The sequence below is a fragment of the Quercus robur genome, chromosome 12, assembly GCF_932294415.1.
Source record: "Quercus robur chromosome 12, dhQueRobu3.1, whole genome shotgun sequence".
NCBI lineage: Eukaryota > Viridiplantae > Streptophyta > Magnoliopsida > Fagales > Fagaceae > Quercus > Quercus robur.
The window spans coordinates 33,690,883-33,704,542 of NC_065545.1; the positions used below are offsets into that span (position 1 = coordinate 33,690,883).

The window sequence follows — 13,660 nt, forward strand, 5'->3', positions numbered from 1 at the left end:
AACCAGCAGGGACGGATCCAGGATTTAGAATTAGGGGGGCTAGAGTATAAGTAAAAATAATCATGAAATTTCAAATAAACATTTATTTAGTATTAACAAACTATCAACAAAAACAAATACATAAATTTATTTTTTCATAATACATTATAATGCAATCATCTACTAATGAAGACAAAGACACAAAATATTGTTACTTACTACATTAGAGCATTTGCATCAGCTTATGCAATTCTTTTATTTTTTGGTCTATTTTACCATAATAACCTACTTTTTATTTTATTTTATATACTTACTTTCAAAATACTCCATATCAAATTATTTATTTTACATTACATTTCATCAAAATACTATTTCCTTATCAAATTTTTTTATTATTATCTCAAATCATCTCTCTCTTTCTCAACCAAAAACCACTAGCTTCAATCTAAATAATTTCTAAAACATTCATTTTGTTGTATTAAGATAGATTGACCCCAGTTAATAAATTCAATTATCCAAGTTGAGTAATTAGGTCAAATTATGTGCAAATCGTGGAGACACTAACAAATTACCAAATAAACTAAATGTAGCAGAAATTAAATTGACACGGTGATTTATTAACAAATGGGGAAAACCTCTCACAAGGAAAAAACTCCACCGGGTAAATTTAAGGTTACCACTTCTAAAAATCCACTAATCAATAATCAAGCGGTTACAAATATGAGGAATCTTACCATTACCCTAACCTATCCCAAAATACCAACCTACAATTGAACCTTTGTTTCAATATCCAATTGGACTTGATCTTGTAGCAGCCTTCTTTCCTTTGTTGCACAAATCTCCAATCTGTGATTAACTCCTTTATATGGATTCCGGTATGTGACTAACTTCAACAACTTGAATGATTGTAGTTGGCTGCAAAGTTATTTACTTCATAAACGATGAAGATCAGGAAACACTTGGTTACAAAATCTTAAGGCGTACAAACACAGTAGTTTCAGGTCTCTGTTTTCGTACTTGATGACTATTAAAATAAACCTTATATATGACTAGGGTTGTAAGAAAAGAAACCCTAATCAAATAAGTCATCATGGACCAAATTTCAGATCTGGAAATTTTGAAATTGTAGATCTTGATAGATTGAGTTTCTCCATTAATCTTCAATAATAGTATCAATCGAGCTAGTGTCGAGACTTAATGAAAAGTTTTTATTCACTTGTTTCTTGGATCAATCTTCATGTCTTTAACACTACCACTTGATATATTTGAACAACATACTCCTTGATATATTAAACCCAACTTAGATTTACCAAATTGCAAGTAAAGTGCTTTTTGTCAAATGATTAGCCAATTATATAGAAAATATAACCCTAACACATTTACATAGCTACAGTAATTTTGTAAATTTTCCCAATTAACCCTAAAATGTACCCACATTGGTCTATAGGATTTTTGCGCTATTTAGTGCGCTTGGTATTGAATGAGTGAGAAAATGGGTAATAATTGATAAGTGTATCTTTGTGACACATGACCACCTTAAATCTGCTAATGAGTGTCATCAGATCTTTAACAACTAAAAGTTATGATTTCATGTAAATACCCGCCTATAAATAGAAGCAAATGTAGCTTCATTTAGAGGCACAAGGAAGCTAACAAGATAATATACAAGAAAGCCGACTTCCCAAGCACATAAAAAAATAGAATGGACTATTTTTTTTATTGGTTAAAAATACTTGTATGATATATATGATGCAACTCCAGTAGTTCAAACCCACTTCTCTCCCTTGTTCTAGGAGGTACCAACTATGGTTGTCCATGGGTTGATTCAGGTCGAGTTTGTGCCTAACCCGCAACCAACCTAATCAGAACAGGTAGGGAGTTCCCAAACCCACAACTAACCCATAAGAGTGTTAGATTTCATGGGTCAGGTTTCCGTCGAGTGGTGATCAGTTTTGGGTGAAGTTGAAACTCACCGAAAAATGGCGAGATCTCACTAGATCCAGTGAGATCTAGCCAGATTTGGTGGAGATCTCGTCGGATTTGGTGAGATTTTCACCAAATCGTGCGGAGAGCTCTCCAAATTTGGCATATCTTTATCGGTCTAGTTGTGTTGCTTGCCGAGATTCATTAAATGAAGCTGAAAAATCACCGAAAAGCTTGGGAAATCTTCAGAATTGATGTATTTCAGGCGGGTCGAGTTTCACGGGTTTTGAAAGAAGAGATCTGCAATCAACTTGTTGGGGTCGGGTTTTTGGAGGTCGGTCAGGACCCATGTCTGACTGCCAGAGCAATCGAATCAAGTGGCGGCAGGTTGTGTACGATTGGGTTGGGTGGATGGGTTGGACACCCCTAGTACTAACTAGCCCAACTGTGTGGTGAGAGTAAACTTTTATTTTAATGGTTTATTAGATTAAGATATTGAATAATGTTGATACTTTTTTAATTGTTTTATTTTTTTTATTGGAACTTTTTTAATTGTTTATATTGTGTATATGTATCGCGTTAGGAATTTAAAATATGATTAAATTTATTTATAAAAAAAATTATTTTATGTGAATATGGTTACAACTTACAACTCTGAATCCTTTACTTGTCTTGCTTGTACATCTCATCTCTCTCATTGGGTTCACCCACATGATTTCCTATATCATGATTGTAACATAGCCAACTCTGCAAACATTATGAAATTCAACTTTTGACGAAATTCGACGTGTCTCCCATCAATTTGATTTCCATGCTTGGTATAAATCCCTAGATAATCAAAGGGCAGTCGGATTTATGTTCAAGCAAAATGAGAGAAAGCCCAAGTCCTTGCGGCCTTTAGGTACAATTCCTCTTCGGCCTAATTGAACAACGACCACGACACATGCATCCACACCGATCAATATCTTATTGTTTGGAGAATAAAATTGTATCAGACTTTATTTATTTATAACTAAAAGATACTTTACACCCTCGTTGTTTTTAAATCTCTTTATTGACTTTGAAAACCTACAATTTACACTATTAGCACTTGCATCAGTTAATAGAAAAATGTGTAAAGAAGAAGCAGAGCATTGATGATGGCTAACTGAGACTGAGAGGTGAGAGGCTGTGGGTTTGGGATGAGAGAGAGAGAGAGAGAGAGAGAGAGAGAGAGATTAAATAAAACTTAGAGAAAGATTAAATAAAATAAAAAAATAAAAAAAAGGAACATAAATGATTATTTAAATAAAATGGAGTGTAAAATAGATAATCTGATGTAAGTGTTTTTGAGAAGTGATTGTGTAAAATAAAAAAAAGTAAGCTCTTATGCTAAAATAGATATAAAATTTTACACGAGTTGATGCGAATGTTCAAATAACAATGATAATGTCAATTTGCCCCTTTCATTATACTCTCGGTCACATTTTTACCTTAAATCCACCTAAAAATGATATCATTTTTTTTCCTTTCTTATTTTCTACTCCCGTTTGTTTAGATGTTAACATCCCTTGAAAATGAATCAATTTTCAAAAATTGTTTTATAGAAAACTATCTCATTTTTCTATATTTTGCGGTGACCTTAAAATGAGTTGGAAAACTATATATTGACTTCTCTTATTTAGCTTGGTGTGAAATATAATTATTTTCCTTATTTAGTTTTGTATGAGATAGAGTTGTTTTGCCATAAAATTTTAGTGGAAAACAACTCTATCTCATATCAAACTAAATAAAGAAAGTTAAGAGATAATTTTCCTTTGACTCATTTTTTTATTATAAAAAAGTGTTATGCCCTACAACATTTTCACAACTTTTTTTTACAACAAATCATAGGGGATAAGTTGTTATTGGTTCTAATTTGAATCCACAACTTAAATTACCTTTTTGCTCACCTATAACAACCAATAACAACTTACTACTTAAAATTTGTTGTGAAAATATTGTGGACATAGAATGAAACATGGGAAAATGCAAAAAAAAATATTTTCACATTAAATTTTCTATTAAAACAAACGAAGCTTATAACGATGTCATTTTAGATAAATTAAGTGCCCATTTGGAAATTGCTTATTTCTAGTAACTTATTTACATAATTTTAGACAAAAAACTAATAGCTAGCTTATTTTCAAATGATTGATTTTTTTTTTTTTAGATGAGGTGGAAACCTAAATTATTTAAAATAGAGATAAGACAAAATACAGTGTGGACCTACAAACAATACATCAAATAAGCAAAAAAACTAGATTAAAATCAATTATCATTTGACAACCAGTTAAAAGTTAGTTTTTGCTTAAATTATTTGCTGTTTGCAGGTCTTACACTACTTTTTGTCTAAACTTTATTTTTAAGGGAAATGTTATGGCATTAACATTTCCCTTAAGATAAATGTTTTTTAAAAAATTTTATAGGAAATTTTTTTTTTGATTTTTTTTTACAAGTTTTTATATTCTCCATGAAAATGGTAAAAAAAATTCCTATAAATGGTATAGTACATTTATAAATATCCTAAGGCCATCCATTAACAGGATCATTATTTTAAATAATATAAGGTTCAACTTTTTAAAAATAAGTTTGTTTTTAATTTTTTTTCTCAAATTATGCAAATAAATTATAAATAATAAGCAATTCTCAAAGGAACTAAACAATAAGATAATAACATTTTTTTTTTTTTGAGAAGCAGAATATAACAAATGCTAATAGAAATGATAGATTAATACTGTGGGGCCCAATAATTTGTAACCCTGGCCCATTTTTACATTGGGGCCCAAGGTCCGAGCCGAGGAGGGATACAGCCGAGAACATATAATAAAAGTCCAAGTAATCTTGAGACATAGCCGAGGATGACTCTGTCCTCGGCATCCTCGTGGCCCTCTTGAAAGAAAGGGCAAGAACGGTATAGGAACGGTTTCGGAAAAAACCTAAAATATCTGCGTTGATAGAGAAAGGACCGTTGGGCAGTATGGCGACAAAGGACAAAGGGAAAGCTGCCATTACTGCTATTGAATACTCTGCACTCGACAGAACCATGCTCTTCAGCTTTTACAACCGCCTCCAACCACTTTGGGTATGGGCTGATGGGACAAGTATCAGTCCTGGAAAGTCGAACCTACACGTGGACGTTGGATGAGGGGTACAGGCTAGTATAAAAGGAAAAATAAGCAATCCAAAGAAAGGGGTTGGGAAAAAAGGTCAAGAACTAGAGCCTCTCAGACCGTCTCGAGGAGAAAGACTCCTCGAGTGAACATGGTTTAATTCTGTATGAACACCACGACTAACCACCGTTCGGTGACCAAGGCCTAACCTTTCAAACCCACGCTCTACAAATTATATTATTTGGGCTCTCAACGTGCGAACCCAACACTATTTTGGGGCCGTCGTGAATTGAGTCCTTACAAATACATATCATAATATCTAGCTTGTAAATTACAAATAATTTGATTTAAAAAGGAATGCCAAAATTCCATACCAATTTTGGATGAAGAGACGACTAGGGTTTGTTTGAGATTCGCTTATTTTACTGAAACTGAAATTTTTTTGCTGAAAGTACTGTAAATAAAGGTAAAAATTAGCTGAAATAATACAACGGGACTCATAAATAGTATTAAAAAGTGCAATAAGGATGAAGAGACGACTAAGATTTGTTTGAGATTCGCTTATTTTACTGCAACTGAAAACTTTTTGTTGAAAGTACTGTAGATAAAGATAAAAGTTAGCTGAAATAGTATAGCGAGACCCATAAATAGTATTAAAAATACAATAAAATCCATAAATAATAGCAAAAATAAACTAAATAGTAAAATAATTTGACAAAAAATAAGTTACCCCACCACAACTTAAAAATAAAAAAGGGCCGGGGCTGCTTCAAACGTACAATACACGGAAGCAGGGTTCTGTGTGTTTCACTTGACGGTTGCTGGCCCCCCCCCCCCCACGCCCCCCGGTGGAGGACAGCGATGGAAATAAACAAGAAAGCAAGGGCAAAATGGGTAAAAATGAGCGAAACCGTAGACGAATAGTATAAACCAACTCCTTGGCCCATTTTTTGATTTTTTTTTTTTGTTTTTCTGTACTATATAAGCAGTAGTTGCCTGAAGAAAGAGAGAAATTCAGTAATTCTCACACACAAAAAACCTCTTTGGCTCTCTCTCTAGTTTCTATACCCTTCTTCTCCACATCCACAACACCTCTCTCTCTCTCTCTCTGATGTTTAGGGCTTTTCTTTTCAAGGTAGCATAGGAGTTTCAGACTAGTAGTAGCTAGGTAAGAGAGAGAAAGAGAAGTGAGTATAGGAAGCTAAGGAAGGTTTTGTTTTGGTTTTGAGTTCGTGCAATGGCGACCGCACCAGTGAAGTCTCAGCCACTTCACAACTTCTCGCTCCCCTTCTTGAAATGGGGAGGAAAGAGCCACACCAACAGCACAACCCGTTGCCGACGCACGGTTTCTCCTGCTTCGTCCGAACCCGACTCCGACTACCACCACGACTCGGACCCGCCGTCTAGGGTCGGATCCCGGTCCGCTCGCAACCGATTCGGATTCTCTCCTTGCTCTTTCAACAACAACAACAACAACAGCAACAAGCAGGCGGCAGAGCATTCGGGGGCCGATGACGTGGCGGATGTGGAAGCAGCGGCGGAGGCGGAGGAAGGGGTGCAGAAGCCGTGGAAGTTGAGGCCGAGGAAGGCGGTGCAGAGGAGCGCGATGGTGGAGATCGAGAGTACGACGACGGTGACTACGGTGCTTGCGATTCCAGCTCCACAGGCGCAGAACGAGAATCCGAAGTCGATGAGGCTGAGAGGAGATCAGTCGCAGAGTACGGAGACGAAGAAGAAGAAGGAGAAGAACAAGTTCTGGATCGCACTCTCTAAGGAAGAAATTGAGGAAGACGTTTTCATCATGACTGGCTCCCGCCCAGCTCGCCGCCCCAGAAAACGGCCCAAGAATGTTCAGAAACAGCTCGACGTATTTAACACTAAAACTCTCTCTCTCTCTCTCGCTCTCTCTGTGTTTTGATTTCTTGGTTTGGTGGCTGAGTTTTTTTTTTTTTGAATGGTTTTGATTTTCAGAGTGTTTTTCCGGGGTTGTGGCTGGTGGGGACCACGGCCGATTCTTACCGGCTGGCCGAAGCTCCGGCGAAGGTTCTGTCTCTTTCTATCTCATGCTTTTTTTATTTTAGTTTTACTATGAAATTGGTTTTCTTGGTTTTTTTTTGGTGTTTGGATGCTAATGGTTTTTGTATCTATCTTATTGCAGAGGTAGATATGCTCACAGCTCATGCTTGCTTACTTAAATTCCTCATACAAAGGTTTGTTCACTCTTTCTCCTTCTCTCTCTGTGTGAAAGTTTTTTCAATTCTTTTGGAAATTTTCTGGGTTTATGTTTGTTATGGGAGTTGATGGTTTGATGATGGGCCTTGCAGGGGTAGATATGACACAGACAGAAAAAAAATTGTGATTTTCTGAAAGCTTGGTAAGGTTAGAGAAAGAAATTGCGCCTGCGAAGTTGACACCTCGATTTGAGGTATAATGCCTTGAATTTTGTATAAAAAAAGGGAAATGAAGATGTCAATAGAAGAAAATGAACAAAGAAAAAGAAAAGAAATGCCTAATTTCTTTGCCTTTTTCTTTTCTCTATTTTTATAAAAGTTTTTATTCTGTATTTGGTGCAGGCTTTAGTTGGTAGTTTTAAGTTGTAAAACATGAACATATAGTGGAATGAATAGCGTGAATTTTAGTGCTTTTTTCTTAAAAATTGTAAAGCGTTCTGAATGATGGAATTTTGATTTTGGGAGATTTGTGCTTTTGTTTGAAGGAATTCTGATTATGTTGCTTTTGACAGGCTTCCCTACATCGTTGGGGGGCAGAGAGTATCAAGGGTGTAGTTTTTTTGCAGAACCGTAATTCCCATACAAGATTTATTATTGCAGGCACTGCTTGCTTCCTTGGTTCTTGAAGAGCCATCTCCCTTTCAATTGGGCTTCATCAAGAGGTTGAATATTTATATGTTGACTGACTGCATTCCTCTTTTCTATTCTTTCATATTTCATGTTGGTAATCACATAATTCACATCCACTGTTAACATTGATTGGAAGTATTCTGAGCAATAATAAGAGTTTAAAATTGGTCAAAGGATTAACATTTCAGGCATATATTGGGTTTAAAGAATTCTGATGTTTAGGAAGGTGGGAAAATTATTATTAAATTTTCTATAGATTTCTGTTCTAGTTTTTGTACGTTTATCATGCTGGGGATGGCATCTTCCAGGGGTAGTATTTTTTTTATAAAACTTCTAGGCTTGAATCTGGTAAGTACTGTTTCCTGATTAGGATTTCAAGTTTCTGAGTAAGCAATTATATATATATATATATTTATATATTTTAAGTTTAGAGTAAATAAATGCTCATTAGTTTTATCAACCTAATGATGTTTACATTGTTTTTGATTAATATGGTTTTTTGGTCCATATTTTACCCTTGAAGCCGTTAACTATTGTCTACATGCTTGATTTTCTCGCTATTACAATTTTACCAAGCAAGATGCTAGCTAGCTGCTGCTAGTATATGATGGTAACATTTAAAACTTGAAGACTTGGTTCTAAGTTCATGTGTCACCATTGAACATCATCTTCATTGGTTTCCTTCCTGGCTGACTTCCTTGAACGAAGTTTCGGCATTTTTTTTGGGGGTGTTGGGGGTGGTCTTTTATCTGCAAAGTATTGCCTTTCTACCTAGTTTCTTACCCGTCCCTAGTCAAAATATCCATGGTTGGATATGATGCTGTGTATGTTGGCCTCTTTTTGCCCGAGTTACCTGCAATGGTGAACTAACCATTGTGCCATATAGATTGTATGTATAGTGATGCCAGATCGTAGATTGCATTTGACTGGTGAAATACGTAATTTCAACAATTAAATCTCCATGTGGAGAAACGTTCTATACATACATACATACATATATATGTATGTATGTGTATATATATACCTGAATTTGGTAATTTAAGATCTGATGGTTGAAATATTTAACTCTATGCTTATTCATTTTTCTTAGGTGATGCGTTCTTCCCAGTCTCCTTCGTTAATAATTCACAGCACTTACCTTTTTCCAGCCAGTCCTAAGATAATAACACAGTTAATCTGGGATATTTGCCCCGGTCTCCTCATTCTTTTTTTCCAAGTTTGATATCAAATACCATTTATTAAGTCTCTACCTGAATCCTGTCTTTGTTGAGTCACATTTATTGGAAATTCAGTTGTGATTCCTATTGGCCTGGTCTTGCTGTTTACACCAAACATGATAAGTTTAGAAACTTATGACAGTGACTTCGTTTATTAAAATGATGATATGTTTCCTTTTTCTATTGCTCTTCTTTCTAACAATGTTGATTCATTTGCATTCAGCAATAGAAATGAAAGCATCTGGAATTAATCGTTATTTCTAGACAATCATGCTTATCTCAAAGTTGGAAATCTCATTCTGAATAGCCCTGATGAATTGGAGCAAGCAATTCCATCACAGACTTGAGACGCAAGCTTGGGAACCTAGGTTTTGAACTTGTGGAATCACCCTTGCTTATGCAAGGTAATGAATATACACATTGTTATATGACTAAAAAAGTGATTTTCGCATGAATTATTTCTAGCTCAAGTTATCTCATTCATGGTGTTTCATGATATTTGTTTGATTATGTTCTTGTGGTGGGGGGGGGGGGGGGTGGTGGTTGTATTGATTTTTTAAGTGTGGGTTTTTGTATGATTATCAGTTTTCACTTGATGAATTCATTAAGGTCTCAATAAGCTCCTGCTGGATAATTGCCAATATTACATTCCCAAGGGAATATAATATATGCCTTGCTTCCATTCTATCTAACTTGAGAAAATAACCAAAGATAGAGAAAGTGCAGGGAATGACTTTTTAGTTCGACTCATGAAGCTCATCATATTCTCGCATCAGTCTTAAGCCGGGTGACCATAATGGTCCAGTATAGGAACCTTTTTTTCAAAAAAGAAAAAACCTTTCAAGTGATGGGAATGAACATTGCCAGTGTATATTTGTCATTGACCTCCCTATTTTTTGAGGGTCTATTGTTTTAAAGGTCTAGTTAACTAGTGTTTTAGTAAATTTTTAATACCATTTTTATAAGAAATATAAAAAATTGTCGAAAAAATAGTTATTATTATTTTTTTTTAAGATAAAATTTTTTTAATAATTTTCTTTAAACTTTTTCCAATCAATTGGATGCGGTATCCATGCTACAGTCTACAGCACCTTGGCAAGGTGAAGACGAACCTAACGGATCTTTGAAGAGATATTTTTATCTCTACCGTTTTTTAAAAGATTCTGTCATGCTCGGAGTGATACGTCTTACCCGCTGCCCCTACCCAAAATCTCAATTGGGCCCAAAGATAAATTGAATTGCCAGCGTAGTGCAAATTGCTTTTCTGTATTTGTATTAAAAAAAAAAAAAACTTGCTTTTGTGTATTCAACTATTCATTGGGTCAGAAAAATCATGATGTCACCATTGGTGAAATTCGTCTCGGGTTGATTGCTTAGTTGAAAGACGATATACGATTATCAAATCAGCACAGGCTTGCTTGACAGTTATCTGCGCATGACTGGAAGATTAGATTATTTCTGGCAAGAAAAGACTAATTTAAAGTAAAAAGGGGTGGATATACATTATTATTATTATTATTATTATTATTATTAGAGTAAAATATAAACTTTAACAAAAATTTGTTTTTCGTCATTAAACTTTAAAAATTTCTTTTTTGATCCCTAAACTTTGTAAAGAGTTTTTTCAAATTGTTTAGAGACAAAAAATAGGGATAAATTTTTTTTTTTTTTAATAGTTTAAGGATGGAAAACAAATTTTTAGTAAAGTTTAGGGATATAAATAAACCATTTTCAATAGTTTAGGGATGAAAGATGAAGTTTTCAATAATATAGAGATGAAAAATGAATTTCTTAATATTTAGGAATGAAGAAAAAATTTTTAATAAAATTTAAAGATCAAAATAGTATTTAACCCTATTATTATTTTTATTTTTATTTTTAAAAAAGTTTTGTCATGATGAGGCTCCCAAAAGTCCAAGAGGGGTCTTTTCTTAGTAGTCTTTGGATTTGTTTGGATATAGCTGAAAAAACACTCTAACAAAATAATTTTTAAATGTATGAATAGTATCATGGGACCCATTTTAAATGAAAAAGTTACTGAAAAGTGAAGTTTGTGGGCCTTGTGAACAGTGCACAGGTGCACTGTTCACGGGGAAAAGTCAACAATCACAGCTTTGAAAAAAAAAAAGGGGAAAACGCTAAAAACGCTGAATGTGTTTCAGCTATCCAAACCACACCTAAATGTATTTACCACTTTTTTTTTAATTTTTAATTTTATATATTTAGATTTAATAATTTAAAAAAAAAATAAAAATCTTAACTAGTTTTACAAATGAAAAATGAAAGGGTTAACTTCTAAAAACTCTTTATTATTATTATTTTTTTAAGTGGAGGAAGGGAGAATCTTAATTATATATGTGAGGACTCGATTTGTAACGACCCGTAACAGTGCTGGGTTCGCACGTAAAAATACCCAAACAATATCATTTATAGAGCATGGGTTTGAAATGATAGGCCTTAGTCACCAGACGGTGGGTTTTCGTGGTGTTCGTACATAGTTAAATCGTGTTCGCCCTGGAAGTCTTTCTCTTGGAGGCGGGCTGGAAGGCTCTGATTTTTGGTCATTTTTCTCAGCCCTTTCTTTGGATTGCTTACTTTTCTTTTTATACTAGCATGTGTTCCTTATCTTTCGTCCACGTGTAGGATCGACTTTTTCAAGACTGATACTTGTCCTATCAGCCCATACCCAGAGTGGTTGGGGGTGGTTGTAAAAGCTGGAGAGTATGGTTCTGTCAGGTGCAGAATATTGAATGGCAGTAAGGACAACTTTCCCTGATTGTTTATACTTTCTAGCGTATCCTTCTCCGTTGACCTAGATATTTTAGATTTTTTCCAAGCGACTCCTATACCGTTTTTGCCCTTTCTTCCAGTGAGACCTCGGACATGCCGAGGACTGAATCGTCCTCGGCTGTGTCCCAAAACTATTTTGTACTTGTATTACCGAGTCTGGGCTATAACCTTCCTCGGCTCGGGCCTTGGGTCCCAATGAACAAGTGGGCCAGGGCCACAAATTATTGGGCCCCATAATATCCCCTCAAAATCTTGCTATTCGACCTTTTGGTTGGAGAGAAGAGTTTTGGTAATGTCTAGCCTTTATTACGGCTCGTTTAACTCTGTCCCTCATTAATGTTGGTGTCTCTTCTTCTACCTAGGAAGCACATCGGGCTACTAGACATTCCTCTAAATTCATCCACTATGCGTTCCTGCTGTTTGATTATCCAAAACGCGCCTTTAATGACTTCCCTTTACGAGACCATTTAAATTCGACGGTTATTGACGGTGTGGGGAAGTGGAACGGGCATTTTCTTGTTTACAGATTTTCTTGGAAATCTGGACAGATTAGATACCTTCCATTTTGCCCTTCATATAAGAAGAAAAACGAGAGGTTATTTCTCTTATACAGAGACCCTTTTAATCCTTCTGAAATCTGAAAATCCTTAGTCTTCCCCAGTGTTTCCCTTATCCGTCTGCTTATACCTTGAATTGTGATAGGTCCAAGATAGGAGTGGGAATGAAGAGACCATACCCTTCCCAGAAATGCTACGTTCTTGTGAAGCTCAAGATGGCTCGGTCAGGGCAGGGATGGGAGAGACTCAAGATACCTCTCATCCTCCTTTTAGTTAAAATCCGAAGTAGGGGCTCATCGCGTCAAACCTTTGGTGCGGCTGAGCTGGGATCACCCATTATCAGTACCAGCCGCTCTCTTATGAGCATAGCTAACATGGCGCCAGCGTGTTAGGAGTCAAGACTGACGCAGGGACAAAGTATCCCTGCTTCTTCCTCTCTTCCTTCACTGGCGCCTCCTTTTGCCTCTCTTTCTTCTTCTTTCCACCACCAGATCCATCCTGGTACTTTTCCTTCTTCCTCTTCTTCTCCTCCTTCTTTCTCTTCTTCTCCTCCTTTCTTTAGAGAAGGTCCTCCTCTCAATATGGGCTCTACTGGGGCAGAGTTTGGAAGGACTTCGAAGACGAGTTTAAAAAGACATCTGACTGTTTATTTGTCTTATTGTTGTTTTTTTTATTTTTTTATTTTTATTGTTTTTGTAATCCACCTTCTGTATAGGCTTGTTTAAGCCTTTCTTTGTACGTTGTAATACCTCTTTATATTAATAAAAGTCGTTATTGCTTTATTTTACATGTTCTATCTCTTTATTTCTGAAATGGTTACGCCGTGAATAGACATACTATCGTGTGAATTCTTTTTATTTTTACACTTTGATCAATGCCTAGGACCAAAACCCCCACTAATAAAAAGAGCTTGCTCCGTGCTTATCGAAGTTAGTCGGCGTAAGAACGCCGATTTGAACAAATGACACTTAAGGCAGAAATCCTTACCAGGAAAAAGAAAAGTATATTATGATGGGTTTATTAGAGTTATCTGGCGTAATAATGCCGACCCAAGAAAACGATACTTAGGGCCGAAAATCCTTACTAAAGGTAAAAGATACTATTATAAACGTATTGGAGTTATTGTATACAAAAAGACCGACCTGAAAATGGATTGCATGCCCCAAACTTAAACGAGGTGATGGCGGAATGCCCGATGCCGT

The 13,660-nt window shown here is 35.6% G+C and overlaps 1 protein-coding gene across 1 annotated transcript; it reads left to right on the forward strand.

The window, feature by feature from the left end:
- The first annotated feature begins 6,022 nt into the window (after positions 1–6,022).
- On the forward strand, positions 6,023–7,689 carry LOC126708830 (uncharacterized). Its single transcript, XM_050408793.1, has 4 exons — positions 6,023–6,900; positions 7,005–7,076; positions 7,192–7,243; positions 7,358–7,689. The coding sequence occupies exons 1-3, from the start codon at positions 6,271–6,273 to the stop codon at positions 7,195–7,197; spliced, it is 708 nt and encodes a 235-aa protein (XP_050264750.1). The 5' UTR covers positions 6,023–6,270; the 3' UTR covers positions 7,198–7,243; positions 7,358–7,689.
- The last annotated feature ends 5,971 nt before the right edge of the window (positions 7,690–13,660 follow it).